The sequence below is a fragment of the Megalops cyprinoides genome, chromosome 8, assembly GCF_013368585.1.
Source record: "Megalops cyprinoides isolate fMegCyp1 chromosome 8, fMegCyp1.pri, whole genome shotgun sequence".
NCBI classification, from domain to species: Eukaryota; Metazoa; Chordata; class Actinopteri; order Elopiformes; family Megalopidae; genus Megalops; species Megalops cyprinoides.
Window position 1 is genome coordinate 36391861 of NC_050590.1, and position 19733 is coordinate 36411593.

The window sequence follows — 19733 nt, forward strand, 5'->3', positions numbered from 1 at the left end:
GTTGCCCAGATGCATGGAGATTATGATGGTATGACTTGCAGAAAGTGACATCATCCTGCCAGAGCCCTGAAAGGTCAGCGTTTATGTCCCGTTGCTGGTGACCTGTTTAGCTTGCCATATCCATCAGCAAAGTATGAGGGCTTGGGGTCACAACCAGCAGAATGCCTACTGCCAGTACATTGGCATACACTTTCTCTCCACACCTATGCACAAGCAAGTACGCAGGTGTTCCATCCACCAAGCTAAGGCGTTTGTGGATGGCATACCTGCATACCTATATACAACATGGATTGGATTGTGGAATTTTCTGGCCACGATGGCCCTGAGGCTTGACTCTTTAAAAACATTTTCTTCTGTTCTATCTTAACACATTTGAACACACAGAACTCAGATACAGCTTCATATGGCTACACAATAAATATCCAAACTATCTGTGCCTTCTTCCTTGTCATCGTCTTTGTTTGGCTTATCCATCTTATTGTACTTTCAGCAGTAATGCTTTGCAAATCATCCAGTAACCCTAGTGTTTAATCATAATAATACTTGAGTTCACAGTCACCACCTCTTCTGTGGCAACTAATATTTTATTACTATTGAGTATAATTCACAAATATTAATACTTCTCACCAAAGCATGGTGGGAGTTCTTACAAGAGTAGCTCCCTTGTAGGGGATTGTAAGGCCACAATCTCCTGTCGGAGAGTGTCACTCTTAACCAAGCCAATGAGAAATCAGATCCTGTGAGTAAGTTTATATTGATCAGTGAAGCAGAGATTGTTCAATGACACCTGTTGAAGTCTTTATAATATCTTGAAGACTTGTTAAAAGTGTCTTAAAGATCATGTAGAAATCTAGTAAAAAGTAAGGACGGATCTCTTCAGAGATCTTCTTGCATATTTGCTTCAGTTGCTTTTCACAAATTTTTATAATTTGAACGCATAGGTAGACATGATAAAGACAAACTATCTGCAATAAAAACATCTTAAGCATAAAGTGGGTAGGGTTTCTCATGAATGAAAATACATCAGTTCAGGCACATGGAACAACAAGGCTATGACAATATTGATTGCAGGTGCTTTCTGTTGCGACTTTACACCATTTCTGTTTGTCACACCACAGTTTTCAAAGACTACTGTGGAAACACTGCGTAGCATTCCTTAAAAATAGTTCTTGTGTGTGCTTTTATCCAGTATTTTTCTGAGACAGACATTCAATGAAATAAGTCCAACTTACTTAAAAAATTGTAATGTGGCAAAACTGCTAGTTGTAAATTTGCATAATACTTACATTGATATTTTGGGTGGCAGTACTGTTTCTGCAAATGTGTGCACACTGACATGTAGTTACTGGTAATGAGGTAATATTAACATTTATGTACATGTGTTTCATGAAACTTGCTTAACTGTTTCCTGTAAAGAAAGCAAAACAATTAAACAATTACAATTTCATATTTAAGATATAAATCCCTATAGCCCTATAGGCTGTAATTGTACAAATCTGATAGTACTGTGTCCTTAAACAGACCTTGCTCTCAGCTGAGAACTATCTCATTGTGGAACTGTACACATCCTGTCCCCGTACTGTCACTATACTTACTGTATGCACTTTTGTAAGTCGCTTTGGATAAAAGCGTCTGCTAAATAAATAAATGTAAATGTAAATAAATGTAAAACATGACAGGATGAAACCCTCTTATTTCACTCTTAACTTAAAAGCCAACTTTTTATAGAAAATAAGAGCTCAATTTATAAAGCACTTGAGATCATCATTGGATTATTATCTTTCACAATGTCATCCTTGTTCCCTACAGGTACGTCATACCGATTATGCCAATAACATTGAATCAAATGCAGGCGGAGCCTCCAACACCATGGGTGATTAATACAATGCAAAACAAACAAGCACTGTCTCCTTATGGCCATTTCAATTCTCCCGAGATTGTCCAAGTCCCTTGTATCTCTTCAACAAGCACAGACACATGTGCATTTTCCCACACGCTGTTTATAGTGGCAAAAGAGAGATGTTTGATTTTTTTCCGGTTTAAGTCAATATTTAATGTTCTCCGTGATTCCATTTATTTCATTTATTTACTTATTTTTGCAAATGGTATCATTTATAGATATTACACACCTACAACAAACAAGAGTTGTTTTGAGTTTTGATCCCATGAGACGCATTCTATTCAGTTACAGGCCAAACAGATATACAGTGCTTCCCATCTTTGTCTTGAAAACATTGGCATTTTGTAACATATTTTGATGGCAGTATTCAAATCACTATTTAAAATGCCCTCATGCCTTTAGCTATATGATATTTCCGGTGGTAGGAACTGTGAAGTAATGTCTGGTTGGACGTGTTTTTAGCAGGTACATACTCTGAATGGGGTGGTATGGTTTTTGGTCACCTTGATGTTTATGGGTCCCTTTGTTACTGCACACCTCCTTTTTTATGTTGCTATAGTTTATCTCAGCTGATGCTAAAAAGTGGAGCACTGCCCCATCAAACATGACATCCAAATTGACATTCCTCATGCCATCTGAGAAACATCCTTGCCCTCTGCTGATTAGGATGTATCATGCTTCAATGAACAATACATCTGAACCATCGCATCCCTGTAAAACTAATGCTATCCACCTGCCACTTTGGGACAAAAATTTCCCCTCATGGCCTGCCTGATCCCACCTCATTTTCACATCATTGTGCTGTTAATATTTCACTGTTTTCCAGGAATCAGTCACTTTCCTGGGATCCACAAATAAATTTCAATTTTTTGCCCAATGAAAAAACCCTAGCCTTGGGGTTCCTGGTATTTGGTTTTCCTCTGGACAGCACTGTTTTTGCAACAATTTCCATTGTACAAACTTTGGACAACAAATTAATTAATTTTTTTACTTAATATTGATGTAGCAATGGATCCGTCTATCACACTCTTTAAAAATGTAAAAATATAATGTATCAACTTTTAAACTCTGTGTTTAAACATATTAATGTTTACACCTCAATGTCTTCGTAACTTTAGGATATCACAAAACAGCCTGGCATATTGACTGCACAAAAACATTGTGTGTTCCTGAGTGGCACCGTGTTACAATAATAACCGGGTTTTAACTGTTGATAACTGGCACAAGTGAGGACACATCTGACAAGAAAGGAAAATGCTACTAATGATCAAATGTAATTTAAATACAAAAGTAATACCAGTGGACAAAGTGAAGTGTGGCCGCGTTTGGGTGGAAATGGTTGACAAATTGCATAACCCTTGAACGTATTACATCTTGGTGACATTGTCCCCTTCGTGTAATAGGACGCTGAGCAGGACAGTGTGCTGCTAATGCTTAGAGGCAGCAGAATGAAATTCCTTTTGCGTCATGAAATTAGACGTTAGGTGAAGGGGGAGGGGGGCGTGGTCTGGGAATAGGGTGGCTCTATAAAGTCTTGTGAGCCTTCTCATTCACAACAGTAAAGAGGAGCACCACCCCACAGGGCATTTACGCAGCACATCACATCACAGAGCTGAAAGTGCACTACTGAATATGCAGGCTGGGGAGTATAATCGCAGAGGTAGGGTGCAATCATTTTCCTTTTCTGTGTGCCTGTATGGAACTCATTCCAGTGTATCATAGGCATAGTGCAGCCACTTATCTGTGTAACAAATCTGAACAAGTGATTCCGTTTTACCAATTTATATTCATTTTGTTAGTAAATGATTATCTTGCAAATTAGATTGCAGGTGTAGTGTAATTTGGGACAAAATGAAGTGGCCCCTCAAGCCTATGTCTTCAAATTCAGACTGGGCACTTCACATACATACAATATGCATCACATACATACAATATGCATCACAAGCCCACACACAATTATTACTGGGTGCACAGCTGATCCAGTACTGGTTGTGTTTTCACTGTGCTGACATGCTGTCCATCGCAAAAATTCAAGCCTCTTTCAGTGGGCATTTTGGATCACTTTCCCTTCAAATCACAGTGCTATTGTGCCTGCCACCTGCATTGCTCATCAATTTGTTATTTCAACTGTAATGCATTCCACCCTCCAGGTAAAGAGCTTGTCAATTACATCACGGAATATCTGTCCAAGATCAGAGAGAGACGCGTCATCCCTGATGTCCAGCCAGGGTACATGCGGAGTCTGCTCCCAGAGAGCGCACCTGTGGAGCCTGAAAACTGGGAAAATATTTTTAATGACATTGAGAAAATAATAATGCCAGGGGTATGCATACAACTTTTTATAATGCAAATTCCTGAAAAACTGCTTCAGATTATTTTAATTTTTTTCTTTTTTTAAGCCACAGACAAAATTAAATGTGCTTTCCTGAGTGCTGAACTTTAATTTAACTTAAAAAGTTTAATTTAAAAAGGGGGAAAAAAGAAAATGTAACTGTAATATCCTCATAACATACTCTTGAATGCAAGCCAGGCTCCTCTATTGTAGTTGGATGTTCTTAGGGCACAAGATATTTTGCACACAAGTGTTTGTGGTACAGCATTTCATAACTGAGCATGGAATAGACGTTGCATGCAGAAGTAGTTTGCCGTTTGCAGTTTACAGTGAGCGTAAGGTAGAAAACAGTTTACACTGGAATAAGATCAAGGGTACACTGGGCTGAGGATGAAGGAGTTGAGAGAGGTTGAGGTTAATAGTGGATCTTGTTGTCTTCTAGGTGGTTCATTGGCAAAGTCCTCACATGCATGCCTACTTTCCAGCACTCAACTCCTGGCCATCCTTGTTGGGCGACATGCTGGCTGATGCCATCAACTGCCTCGGATTCACCTGGGTAAACTCACCATCATGACTGTAAAATGCAGTGGCTATTTTTGAAGAAGTGAACATGTGTTATAGATGTGAATAGAAGTTTTTTTCATATTCTGAAACATACAGTATGTAAGAGACCGGCATAAGAGAAACATGTCATAATGTGGTCTCATGGTGTGTTTTAAATCACTGTTAGTTATTTATTAGTTCACTTGAATTTTTCTGTTTATTGGAACACTTTTATTGTTTGACAATTGTCTTGAATTTTACGTGATGTTGTCATGCCAAAGTAAATGTTAATACCTGTGTCAGGAACTTCCACAGAGACTCTAACACAAGATGAACTCATGAAAAAGTCAGTAAAGCTAATTAATCAATTTAGGATTTCAAATAATTTGCCATCCCTGGATTGGTGGATGAATCTTGCAGGCATCCAGCCCTGCCTGTACAGAGCTGGAGATGAATGTTCTGGACTGGCTGTCCAAGGCAATGGGGCTGCCCCCTCACTTCCTCCACCACCACCCAGACAGCAGGGGCGGCGGGATTCTACAGGTATGGCCACATCCCCTGGGTCTTGGCAAGGCATTTGACTCATGGACGTAGTATCACCACATGACCACCACAATGTCCAGGGTTATAGTAGACATCATTGGTGATTCATAACGTGAACAACTGTGTACTGTCTGCGTTCATGTAAGGTCTCTGCGGTCGAGATTATACTAAGAGCTTTCATGGCTCGTTAGAACAAATCAGAATGACAACTATTTTAAATAACCAGTAGGTGGAGCTGTTGCTTAAGTTTTCCTCAAGCGTTCATTGTTGTATTTTTGATGTTCAAGCCTGAGGGTTAAAGCTTCAAAAACATAAACAGTGAGTGCATGAGTGATGTTTAGAGGAGAAGTACATTCTTATTTAGCAGTTCAACATCTGAACTGTCGATGTTGTATTAACAGTGTGTAAAGATCCCTGCCTGCTGTTTATTGAGCCTGATTAGCCACCCTGCTTTTAGGATGTGTTAGCTACTATTGTTAACCTACCTGCTCTTATAATGTGTTGGCTACTACTCTTAGTTTTCATTTTGTTAGGTCTTCTTTTAGTTCTTTTACAGTGTAGGATATTGCTGCACTTTGAACTGTGTGAAAGATGGCACATCTAGAGAACTTCTCTAGGATTTTAGGTGTTACACTACATTACGTTGCATTATTGTCATTTAGTAGACACTCTTACCCAGAGCGACTTACATAGGTTACAGGTGTACATGATATCCATTTATACAGCTGGGCATCTACTGAGGCAATCTGGGTTAAGTATCTTGCCCAAGGGTACAGTAGAAGTGCCCCAGCAGGGAATCAAACTTGCAACCCTTCAGTTATGAGCCCTGCTTCTTACCACTACACCACACTGCTGCCCCAGGTGTTAACACCATTATCCTTTGTGGAAACCGCAACATCGCCCATTCATTGCCTGGCAGATGTAGGTTTATTGTGAGGACATTGTTTATTTCCTTCATGACTTTGAGTAAAATAGAGCTGTTTTCAAACTTCTGTTTTATTGTAGCTCATGGGTCCTTGCTTCATATTTAGGTGGTTGCAGCTACTGAGTGTATTGATCTTACTGTAATTTACCTGTTTAACTGCTATTGGCTATTGCTATTTTCTGACACTGTCACACCTGTCTAAATAAAATAAGTGTGTAATATAACAACTGGATAAATGAAAAAGTATAATACTAGTCTCTGTCTCTCAGAGCACAGTGAGTGAATGTACTTTAGTTGCCCTGCTGGCAGCCCGAAAAGCCAAAATCCTGGAGCTTCAGGTCTCTGAGGTGGGTGCAGATGAGTCCATGCTCAACTCCCGACTGATTGCCTACGCCTCTGACCAGGTGAGAAGACTTTCAACCAATCCCTTTCATTATTTTACAACTTACACAGCTTGATGTACAGTAATACAGCTAAATATTTACTGAGGCAGTTGGGGGTGAAGTAGGCCTCCTTGCCCAAAGACACAACAGCAGTGGCCCATTAGGGAATCAAGCCAGCAACTTTTAAGTTACAAGCCTGCTCCTCACCACTATGCCACAGGGTACACAGGGATCCAACAAAGGCAATAACTAATTACACCGAGACAAGGCAGCAGTGCTGGGCAAAATTAGTGTATTTGAAGAGGGGCTCTGAGTCAGACTGATTATTATTATTTATTTGTTTGTGAGACACACTGAGGTGGGAACTGTTACAGATTTCATGTTTAGTATATTATTCAATTCATTGAAAGAGTGTGATATCCACTGAGGTAATTCAAGCTAAGTAACTTTCTCAACTGCACAACAGCTTGTCTGGGGATCCAACCTATAAGCCAGCTTCTTTGCCAGTATGTCACGCTGTCCTTAATTTCTTATTGGTTAATATATGATTGTAATTTTTTGGGTCCTGCAGGCTCACTCTTCAGTGGAAAAGGCAGGCCTGATTTCACTGGTGAAAATCCGTTTCCTGCCGACGGATGAGCAGTTTGCTCTGCGTGGTGAAACTCTGCAGAGAGCCACTGAGGAGGATAGGAAGAGGGGTCTGGTACCAGTTCTGGTGTGTTACACACCTCAAATATTCCCTCTCCTGTATTTTTAGTATTTCTACCATATTTTACCTTATTAATATTTTATTAACAAATTGCTTAGCTGATATACTTGTTCAGGGAGACTGTCATGGTTTACATTTTGCCAGTTGTCCATGTACACAGCTGGATATTTACTGAGTCAATTTAGGTTCATCGTCTTGTACAAGAGTAATGCCCCACCTGGGACTGAAGACTGCATCCTTCTGGTTACAGTACTGGTTTTCAAACCACTACACTGAAACTTGCTGAGAAATGAAGTGAATCTTTGCTCCTGGATATGTCGTTTCAGCTCTGCGCCACTCTGGGAACTACAGGAGTGTGTTCCTTTGACTGTCTATCTGAGCTGGGGCCCGTGTGTATGTCTGATCTCTTATATTCATATATTGTGTTCCAGGGTTTCCGCTAGGATTTTTTCTTGCCAGTCGAGTATCTGGAAAGAATTTATTTTACCAGACAAATTTGAAACTTGCCAGTCACATTTCAATAACAGTCTGTTACAAACGCAAATATAATGTACACCTAGGTTGACGAAAGAATGACAACGACCTCAAATCAGTTTGATTATTTATTGAACACTAACAATTAACCCTTTCAAACTTATTTTTTATGCTATGTAGTGTGCGTGTTATGTTACCTGGTTTGTTATTTTTTCATTAGCGATATTAAGCTTCTCATAGTTTCCAGTTAGCATTTGCTATATTTTTTTTAAAGTTAAATAGCTGTTTCCTCAAAGGTAAAATTAGCTATATTTTTCCAATCTAGTGTTCTAATCGCACTCTTTTTAGCATACGTGCTAAACAGCTAATCACACCGATGTGACCGTACAGGCGAAAGAGTTAAGCAAAACTAACAGCAACGATTGAGCAAAACCTCAACATTAGCTGCTAAAAGGTAGACTACTAGGAAACATCTGTAACCTGTAGGCCTAACATCTGTAACCTGTTTTAAAAACAGTACATCAAATGTAGTCTATACAGTGCCAATTGACATTTTATTTTCTCCTTTTTTTCATTGTGGCAACTGCTGCCGACTTGAAATCAAACATGTCCAATGGGTCTTTGCAGCTTGCAATGTGCATAAGCCGCGTCACTCTCTCCTCCTCCAGATGACTTCACAGCAGCGTCTTAATTCGATCCTGCAGAGAGAAGTGGGCCCAGTAGCAAGTATCGCGCAATAAAAGAGCGCACCCTTTTAGGGAAAAAAGTACTGTAGGCTGTTAAAAGGCTGTTTCACTGTCAAAACACAAATATCCTGTTTAGGGATAGCCTTTATTATAGCTATTTTGTAAGAGCATTATTAGCGGACAATTTGACCGGCAAGGTTTTAATTTAGTTTAATTTAATTTATCGGTTTTTAAAATACCAGGCAAAATCCAGTAATTACCAGATAACGCAAACCCTGTTGTGTTCATAAGAGGACTGACATTTATTTTATAACTAATCTACTTTTGATTGCCTATTTTAAAGAGCATGCCTTAAATAAGGATCACCCATTCAAAATTCACTCCCTTTTTGTTTGGCTGCATGTCATGCTGTAATGCTCTGCCTTTGTGCACCTCATCATTTAGAATGGATATTATTTTGATTTAAACAAAGTCATTGGTCTGGAAATAATGCAAATAAATCAATTACAACCATACAGTGAACAAGACAAGCACAGGCACGAGAGTATCCCTGTCACTTGAATAATGCTGTCAAAATAATACCTTTAAAAAGGCTGGCATTTCTCACTAACATCCTAATTCTAACAGATGACCAACCCTGTAAGATATTTCAGTGTGGAGATGATTACAATGTCCCATTGTTACAATTGTTTTTGTACATTTTGGACTATTACTTCAATATAGCTATTTTATTTTTATTATACGAAAAACTAAATTAATCTTTGAAAACTATGATAGGTTTTATACAGCTGTAACTCGGCTGAAAAATGTAAAAGTAATAATTCACATTATAACTTATTGTTGCATCTTAAAAGGATTTGCTATGGCGATGAATAATGGTTAGGTATTTGGGACTGATTCTACATTAAAATACATGTTTGTACTAGAGAAGCTCTGGAGAGGTGTTCAGCTTGGGGGGAGTTCACACGAACCTGTTTGCAGCAACCCTCTGAAATATTTCAGGGATATAAGGAAGTGGGTAGCGTTAAATGTAAAATTTTGTTGTTCACTTTGTTTGGCGCTATAATTGTAACTGAAGGCACGCGTCATTAGTTGTAAAATGTATGTGGATATGTTCTTGAAATAGATGGTCCGTCGTATTTTCTTTGGTCATTACTTTGCACATCATACTTTGCAGCCGTGATTTGATTTAGAGAATTAATAGTATTAAGTAGTGGTAAGTGTTGAACACATATATCGTTATGTATCTTCGGAGTTTAACTCAAATTTTGCGTAATCAAAAGCATATCCAAAACTAACGTGCTCCTCAGAGTAGGGCCTTTCATATCCCGTAAGTCTCAGTAGAAATGAAAGCGTTTTCACTCATACCCTCCTCATTTTGAACCGAAGAGTGTAAAAATTACTGTTATTTTCCCAGAACTGGATCCGTTGTAATTATGACCATGTACATTTTCCTCCCAGGTGCCAAGGAGGGGCTGTGGCTCCACATCGATGCGGCGTACGCCGGCTCTGCCTTCCTTTGCCCCGAGCTGCGAGGATTCTTGAAAGGCATCGAATTTGCCGATTCTTTCGTCTTTAATCCCTCCAAATGGATGATGGTCCATTTTGACTGTACCGCCTTCTGGTGAGGGAGCATTACTGCACACGCGTCAACCGATACTTCGTGTATTTCTTTCTCATAATCTTGCAGAAGAATTTTAAGAAGTCTGCATCTTTTACAGCTGGTATGTGGTATGCCACAAAGATAAAGGATTATTAGAATTGTTTGATTTATTTAATTTTTTCAGTTTGGAATTTAATTTTCTTTTTCTATCGCTCAGAATTCTGTTTTCCAATCTGTCTTGCAATCAATTTGCACAGCAGTGCGATAATGTTGCTGCTAAGGGAGAAAAATTTGATAGAATGAGGTTTAGTCAACATGCTAGATAATGTTTGACTGATTGATGCGTAGATGCTAATGGAGAAATTATTTGATTGATAGATAGTTAGTAAATGCGCTACCCAATGTTTAATTGAAGTTTAGTTTCTAAGGGAGAAGATATCTGATTCATATTTAGTCATGTGCTTGATAATATTTGGTTAATGTTTAGTTGCTATTCTAGGTAATGTTTAATTTATTGATGTTTAGTAACTATGCTAAATAATTTCAGATTGGCTGGTATTTAGTTGCAGTGCTGGATAATATGTGATTGATGTGTTAGTTTCTATGATTAATAATAATATATTGATGTTTAATGAATATGCTATATAAGATTTGATTGATTGATATTTACTCACTGTTCTGGAAGTTTGATTGACATATCAGTGATAATTCTCACTAATGTTGGACTGATATTTAAGGTAAAAGGGGAGAGGGGTTAATAATCCCAGTTTTCATCCTGGAACTGCAGGGTCAGGGATAAATACAAGCTCCAACAGACTTTCAGTGTCGACCCTGTGTACCTCCGCCATGAGAACTCCCATGCTGCCATGGATTTCATGGTACGAAGCTTTCTTTGTTCAGGCTTTAGTTTAATATTGTCGGTTGAATATGTATAAAAATACATAAAAACACATTTACATTATATACACACAAAAATGTAAATATGTGCTCAGATACATATGTATATACACAATCACAGTATGCAAAATACATGCATACACATGCACACACAAACACATATTTGTACACCTTTTGCATTATGTTCAGTCCTTATTCATTTTTTCTGTCTTTTCTTCAGCACTGGCAGATTCCTCTGAGTCGGCGTTTCCGTTCACTGAAGCTGTGGTTTGTCATGCGTTCGTTTGGGTTGAAAAACCTGCAGGCACACATCCGACATGTGAGGCGTCCTCAGAATATGTCTCCCTCACATAGCACCCCCCCTTTTGTGGTGAACCTTGAACTGAACTGAAATTGAACTGAACCGTGTATAACTGTCCATGTTTTGTGATTGATTGGCCACCTGTTCCTGTGATTTCAGAGCATAGATATGGCCAAGCTCTTTGAGTCCCTGGTAAGAAGTGATCCTAATTTCGAAATTCCCGCAAAGAGACACCTGGGACTAGTGGTGTTCTGTTTGAAGGTAGGTCTGGATGTGATACAGACATGAGAGAAATGCACTCTTCACAGAATATACTCTTTGACACCTGTTGCAAGAGGAAAGAAAAATCTAATTTGACTGCAAGTGTTGGCAGCAGGAGACAGTGTGTGTGCTGGTGTCAAAGGTGCTAGTGCAATAAACTGTGTTGAGCATGTGAATGATTATTGAGTGAACCTTAAACATTGTAGGTGAATAACCCCACATGGGTGCAAGGGGGCAAGAGTCAGAGAGAAAGTGAAATGGGGGGAAAGGTTAAACCTTTCTTATCTTCACAGGGCGGAAATGCTCAGACAGAGGAGCTCTTGAAGTCTTTGACAAAATCGGGTGCCCTGTACCTCATCCCGGCTGCCATCCAAACCAAGCTGATCATTCGCTTCACTGTGACATCCCAGTTCACCACCCGGGATGACATCCTCAGGGACTGGGCCGCCATCCGGGAAACAGCTGCTGCCATCCTGGCCCGGGCCACTGGTGTCAATGAGGGCCGGCTGCTGGTCAGTGGTCCAGGCAGGAATTCCAGTGCAGGTGATGGCAGTGCCGAGACACAGGTCTCCTTTGGAGTGAGACGGCCTGTTGGACAGGACCAGCATGTGCCACCTCCTGAAACCGAGCGGTCCACAGACGACGTCTTTGCCCCCACCCCTGCCGGAGCTCCATGGTCAAAGCCGGTGCATCCTACCCCCAGCCTCGTCTCTGGCCGTAGCCAGAGGAGGACCGCCCGCTCACTGAGCTGCACGGGTGAGCCACTCACAGGCCCTCGGGATGCCAGTGTCCTGAGACTCCTCTCCAGGGAGGGGCCGGCAAGAGTGTCTCCAGCTGCCAAGGACAGCCTCCTCTCCAAGATCCCGGAGAACGTGATCCTACTAGAGAAGCGAGCCCTGAAGAAGCTGACCAAGTTCTACAGTGTCCCCAGCTTCTCCCAGTGTGGCCCCCAGCAGCCGTGCTGCTCCTTCAGGGGTCTGCAGATTTTCCACATGCCCTGGTTCACCTGCAGCAAGGTGAACTCTGCCCTGCCCTGCCTAAAAAACCAGGGCTAATCTTTCTCCACTGTGGTCTGAAATGTACCCCAGTCACTTGTTATTCAGAGTGCTTTGAAATAAAGAAACAAGACTAGATGTTAGAGCAATACCCTCAGGAAGGATACATTTTTTTCATCCCTGAGTGTTTATTTCCTTTGAGATTTTAATCTGTTTTACCATGATACATTTACATTTTGTCATTTGACAGATGGTCCTATCCAAAGCATTTCATTAAAAACATAGACAAAGTGCATCTACTAAAGCTGCATGAAGGACAGTACATACAGAACACAACTGACCACATCTGAACATGCGTCAGCCCCTTCTACAAGTACACAAGTGCCAAACCGTGTCCCATACAATAAAGCTACATAAACAAGGGGAAGGTGACTGGAAGCAGACTGTTTTAATGTGTCTTGGTAAGTTCAGAAAAATAAAAACTCAAACATAAATAAAATCCAGCCCCAAAATCAAAAACAAAAATCTGATTTCAGGTGTGTGTTTGTACCAGTTCAGCCTCAATTGAGAAAATTACATCCCAGTCTTCTTTAACTACATATTGTCAAGAACATGGTAATGTACTCAAATTTCCAATGCCAACACCAGCAGAAGCATGTCTAAGCCACTCAGGGTCTGTATCATCATTGTGTAAACTGCAGATCAGTACATTTGAAGAGAGTTTACTTCTCAAACCCCTATTATAAGTATGGCAATATTAGAAATCTGGTTTGTTTTTAGGGTGGAGTTCAATCTTTCATAGATAGGCTGTATTGATAAACTGGATAGTGAGCTGAAGTGCATACTGTAGTTACTTTCATGAACTATATATTTTTGTGAGGTTTTCAATAATAAATGATAGAAAACATGAGACTATGACTCATATCTCCCCATGTGGCATTCTTGGTGGTTTTCAGTCATTTTATTGTCATTATATAAAACTATTGTCAAGATGTCACAGACTGTTATATGTGAATCATATTAGAAATCCTCTATTTATTAAATTGTATTTATTTAAATTTATTTTCTGTAGTGTTGCACCATATAAATAATGAGAATCTGATAATAGCTAATGATGCCAAAAATGTGTGAAAGCATATCCATTCCCTGAGACAAGTTGATAATCCCACAAGTAGATATACCTCCATTACCACAAAAGACACAATTACCCGGCTCATAGTTTCCTAGAGTAATTTATATGGTAGCCATGCACTGTTTATAATGTTTACATTTTGATTTTACAACTTAATGTTCTTGAATCTCATGTATCATTGGTATATAGCTCTCTCCTTTCTCATCCATGTAGTAGAGTGGAACCCTCTTCCACCACATTGCACATTTGTTATATTTCTATCAAGAAAAATTATATCGTGATAATTATTGTTATCGTTTTATCTCCCAGCCTTACTATTAAACATAGCTGCAAGCAGCAATGAAGGGGCCAAGCACCTCAGGGCCACCAGGTAGACAACTAATGAGAACAACCCCTGACCAAGACACCAATCCATCACAGGCTTAACAGACACATTGACACCCACTCTTACACTCACACCTATGGGCAATATAGCATGTCCAATTGACATTACCTGAATGTGTTTGGACTGTGGTAGAAAAGCAGAATACCCAGAGGAAAGCCACATGAACACAGGGACAAGGTACAAACTGAATGCAGACGCACCCCGAACTTGAAACCTCCATAATGTTAGGCAGTACTGCTACCCATTTGCACCACCGCACTGCCCCCCACTAAGACAACCCCACTTTTCAGATGTAATTTCTGAAGTAGAAAAAAAAAAAAACGCTGTCTAACATTCAAGCCAATATGGAAAGTCCAAGTGTTTCTTCAACAGTATTTAGTGTATTAGTTGTGGCAATAGGTCAAAAGGTGCAGGAGATGTGCCTATTTTAAGTGCTACAAACTGATTGTATCTTAGCGGCCATGCCATTTGGACACTGAACTATTTGTTCATTTTCCAGTTAGGACCTGATATGTAATGACCTACAAAAAACTGGTCACAATATCTGCTTTTCTTTGTGTGGTCTGTGCCTTGTGATGTCTATTAGAACAAAATGTCATTAAAAACTAAGTACATGGACACATGGGTGTTTAAACCCGTTTTTCAGTATAGCACCCCAAAGTGACCAAATTTCACTAAACTTAGTTTCACCCAGGCCTAATTGTAAGCATGTGTATCAACTTTTATGCCAATGAACAAAAGCGTTGCAGCGATATGGCCACTCTTCCTTTATGGCGACTCCACGGGCGAAATTGTGGGTACACTGCAGCCACATTGTTCAACCTGGCAACTATCCATTAACATCTGTTAAAGACAATGGTCCAAAGAGGTAATACACAAAACCTCACTGTGCCATAACTCTAGGAGGAGGTGGTTAAATGTGTTTTTGACAAAATCGAAGATGGATGAAACACAAAATGGCTGATGTGGAGGTTTCATAAGTTCCCAGTTAGGGTCCTTAACTTTGATGAAGCACAAGAAATTTAGTTGAGATATCTGCTTTTTGGCCAGACTGCAGTGTTTCTCAATCCTACTCATGGAGCCCCCCTGTCCTGCATATGATGATAGGATCAACGGTCTAGGACTAGTTCGCAAAAGTAGGTTTTTTCGAAAAACAGAATTTTTATTTTTCAAAAATCCATTACAGTTTATGAGTCTATTCAATTCATCATGACCCAGGGATTCAGCGGAAATAAGGATCACAACTCTAGGACAAATGTTTCAAAAGTAATAAGCAAAAATGTATTCTGAAATTTGCTTGGCCTGCCATAGAAAACCATTGAAAAAATGATAATACCAAGATGGCCGAGAAACAAAATGGCCAACACACAGGTTTCATGCTTTGCCAGCTAGGGTCCTTCACTGTGATGATGCACAAGAAATTTGGTTGAAACATCTGCTTTGGTTCCAAAGCTATAGGCATTTGATTTTTTTTTCTGTTTTTCTGGTATAGCGCCCCCATATGGCCAAATTTCATGAAACTTGGTGGGTACCCAATATTCCCCCTGGCAATAAAGTATACCAAGTTTGGCATCACTCTAACCAAGCATTGCTGACATATGGTTCACTTCCTGTTTTGGTGTCTTCGGCATGGAAATTCATTGGACGACAGCAGCCACATCATTTGCCCTAGCAAAATCTTTTGAATAACCTTTGGTCAGAACCCATCTGTAGATGATACACACCAAATTTGGTGGTGATAGGATCAACGGCCTAGGACTAGTTCGCCAAAGTAGGTTTTTTGAATAATTCAAAATGGAGGAAAATCCAATATGCGCCAATGGGTGCATTCAAATCGTCATGACCCAAGGATTCACGGGAAAAAAGATCACAACTCTAGGATAAACGGTTCAAAAGTTATAAGCAAAAATGTACCTTGAAGTTTATCCTGTTGGTGGCGCTACAGAGATAGATGGATTGACCCCAAATTTGAGGCCTGGATACTTTGGACTGTCCTCTATCAACGTACCAAATTTCATAAAAATCCACCAAGGGGTTCTATGGGCTGCCATAGACTCCCATGGGAGAAAGTATAATAGTGAAAAATTCTAACAATTACAATAGGTGCCTAGCACCTTCGGTGCTTGGCCCCTAATTACAAAAGGGGATGGAAAAGGAAAATCATTTTAATTGACTATTCCAAGAAGGGCTAACGTTTGCTAACTAGACTAAGATGTCAATAAAAATGTATGCCTGGTTTCTTGAGGCAGACAGTGGGTGGTTCGTGCAGCACACGAACGTGTGAAGAAAAAGTGTATTTCTCAAAATTATGTTGTAGGTTATTCCCCAAACACCCGAATAGTCTTTCCAACTTTCCCTATGAATTTAAGATGGGAGTAACTGACGTTAATTCTAGATATTTATTAAATTAGCGAACATTACTAACGTCCAAAGTAAGCTAGTAACACCCTGCTCCAACGGTAACTAGTATTACTATGCAATAGATAAACTATTCATTCATCACATTACCTCTGTCTGCTTCCCGTTTTTCCTCCTCTCGTCTTATTTTTTTTCTTCCCTGGGCACCAGAGGGCTTCGGTCTTTTTGACATGATTACGCTACTGATGTTAGCCTAATCGTATCACGTTTCACGGTCACTAGCTCAGATGACTCGCCCATCCCACAACAAAGTGGCGATGCGCCGGGGTGATGCTGCGAGCAACGCAGAAAATAGTAGTTGTGTTGTTGTGGGCTTTTGAAATATTTCAAAATAATACTGTTAAAATATTATTAGTAAAAACAGAAAAAGTTAAAATTTTGATTTGGAGCGCCCCTAGCATTCGCCTATAGTGCCGAGCAGAGCCATGGCTCTGGTGCTGAGGTGGTCACACTGGTGTCAGCAGTGGAATTCCCCATTCATTTTAGTCATAGACATTTTTTAAAACGCATTTTTAAAGTACTTCTAGTGATTTATGTCTTACCATCGATTTCCGGATTATATATTATGATCCCAACTTGCGACTTATATTGTTTATTTTAATTGTTTTGAGCTAAATTTTACGTAATTTGATTTTTGAAAAAATCTCATATGCTAGTACAACCACGGGCTAAAAACTACACATCCCATGAAACCACGGAGCCTTCTTATTCCCGCTCTCCGGCCTTGCTAGCTAGAATGTGGCTAATCATCACTATCAACTATCGCTATAGCAGCTAACTTGCAAGCTTGTCTTTAGTACTATCAGCAATAGCAAGCTCATCGTTAGCAGCAACGGTGTCGCTTAGCTATATTCTTGCGGAGTGAAGACCATTATAAATCAGGGCATGTGGAGTAATTCAGTTGTTTTGAGGGCCATATTACCGGTTTGGTCAGGGTGAGCAAGAGGGATAAGACCTACAGGGTGTCAGTCAGTGTAGGCCAGTGTAATGTTAGGTAGCATAGCTAACCAGCTAGCTAGCTAATTGGACTGATTGTTAGCCCATGATTTTGAATGATGAAAAACGCCCGAAGCCTTTGAGACATATCTACAGAGTCAGAAACATCTTGATGTTTAAGCAAAAAGATACTTTGTGTGGTGGAAAACCTCTCCCAGTCTAGGCCAGTCGGACTGGAGGCTCCCTCCACACTTGTGCTGTAACAATTCGAAGTTATATAATTTATACATACCTTTTTAATAATTACAGAACGTGAATTCCAGTGACCAGTAAAGAACAAGTATCATTCTCAAGAGTCTGATGTAATTAGGTTTATTGCATGTATGGTGATCAATCACGTACAGTAAACCGGGCTGGTCTGCGCGGAGCAGTAGCGTCATCAGCCATAACCCCAAGCAGTCCCCCCAAGCAGTTGGAAAATCCCCCAAAATACATCTTTCTTTTATGCTCTTACCCCCTCCTTCAGTTTCATAACACATTTTCTGTACACCATTGTCTTTCATTCTGGCATCATTCTCATTCCATATTTGGCCTTTCCTATACACGATTGTTGCCAAGCTCACACCTGTTTAATCATAAAAATAATTACCCTGCCTAAGCTGTACAATCTGTAGCTCTTAATGATTTAATGACTAATGTAATCTTTATGACAGATAGGACAGAATGAGACCGACAGGTGACTATCAATGATTGTCATGAATTCATTAAATACATCTCTAATAAACTCAGAAACATGAATAGCATGTCAAGCAGTTTGTCTGTGTCCTTTCCACCGTGTTGTCCTTGCATATAGTCTCCACCATGGTTTGCTGTGCTGCATGGGGATGCTCCAATTGCTCGGAGAAAGGAGTACAAATGTATGGTTTCCCCACTGACACGGAGAGGAGAAAAAACGATTGGCTCAAGTCAGCAGGAGCAATCTTACTATCCCTAAAGATTACAACAACAAAAATATGCAAGGTAATCATATTAATAGGCTGTTCGTAGTTAATGTGTTGCTAACTTTATCCAGTATCCTAGCCTACTCTGTTATCTAACGTTCCCTAAATCTACTAATTTAGTGGGGGATAATCCACTAACATGCTTTAATGCACGTTAGTTTGATTCAGATGTGCTGATAATATACAACCAGATTCTTTAATGTCTTACCCTTTAAAAGTGCATCACAAACGGGTGAGTTGGTGGCATTTGTCAGGACGTTCCCCTTGCATTGCTCTTTTGGATATGTCGTTCGAAAAGTGGACTACAAAACGAACTACAAGTCTTAAATCTTAACATTTTCGGAAAATATTGAAACATTTGACGAGACAGACTATCCTACATTTTAGACAGCAAGATTTTATTTTTATTCTCTTCCACTATCCAAAATGTCATACAGTATGATGTGCCCATTTGATATAACTGCCTGTCTGTGATACTGAAAGCTATGATATTTATACTCCAGAGTGTAGGCCTATGCCTTACTATCAGTTGAGCAAACATTCCAAAACTCTAACATGAAGAGCATACTCAGATTGGCTGAATACATTACATCTGACCCCTCTCATGTTCTTAAATGAGGAGCATTGTCTCATGTTGTCAGAGTTTGCAGGGAAAGGACCCAGACATAGACAATATGGGTAGTTTGAAAAGATTTATCTTTAATGATGGGTCCAAAACACACAGGCAAAAATCGAAGTGAGAAAAACAGTCCTAGTCGGTAGCAAAAGAGTAATTTGGAACAGGCAGAGTTTGATAACCAACAGGAACAGAGGGCTGTACTACGAAACGAGGTGACTGGTTTATCCAGGTAACTTCAGGACTAACTTTGTGACGTTGGGTGTAACTTCCTGATTAACCCGTACTGCGAAAGGTGGATAAGTTTTACCTGAGGTATGTTGTCATGGCAATTTATGCTGCATCTCTAAACTGCTCCGAGCAGGTTATCTTCGTGGTTAACTCGATGTTACCCTATATAAGCTCTGCCCCTTCCGCCCAAAATCTTGTCAAGAAAAATGGCGGCACATTTGGAAGACCCAGTCGACATTGGCGCACGGATTGTGAGAGGCTCACTCCGCAGGGCGAGGGTGTTTAGAGACCGTCAGAATCCTCTAGCTTACCCTGATGATGTTCTCTATGAAAGATATCGATTCTCATCTTGTGGGCTTCTAGGGCCAAATGTCTCCAATAGGCTATCTAAAGATTAGCTGGAGTAATGCCCTCACTGTTGAACAGTGTGCCTTGCTTTACGATATTTTGCCAGCAGACACT

General features: G+C 40.0%; 1 protein-coding gene across 1 annotated transcript; it reads left to right on the plus strand.

The window, feature by feature from the left end:
- The first annotated feature begins 3532 nt into the window (after window positions 1-3532).
- hdc (histidine decarboxylase) lies at window positions 3533-12612 on the plus strand. Its single transcript, XM_036534682.1, has 12 exons — window positions 3533-3560; window positions 4051-4223; window positions 4675-4788; window positions 5196-5318; window positions 6513-6647; window positions 7198-7341; window positions 7662-7728; window positions 9957-10119; window positions 10886-10976; window positions 11216-11314; window positions 11456-11557; window positions 11851-12612. Exons 1-12 carry the CDS (start codon window positions 3533-3535, stop codon window positions 12610-12612), a joined length of 2001 nt encoding a protein of 666 aa, XP_036390575.1.
- Window positions 12613-19733: the final 7121 nt, after the last annotated feature.

What these genes read in the sequence shown, in the direction of transcription:
- hdc (XM_036534682.1), top strand. Translation starts at nt 3,533, where the DNA reads ATGCAGGCTGGGGAGTATAATCGCAGAG. An exon ending in ACTGCCTCGGATTCACCTGG is followed by an intron (nt 4,789 to 5,195) that starts GTAAACTCACCA and finishes TGAATCTTGCAG; the next exon opens with GCATCCAGCCCTGCCTGTAC. An exon ending in ATCTGAGCTGGGGCCCGTGT is followed by an intron (nt 7,729 to 9,956) that starts GTATGTCTGATC and finishes TTTTCCTCCCAG; the next exon opens with GTGCCAAGGAGGGGCTGTGG.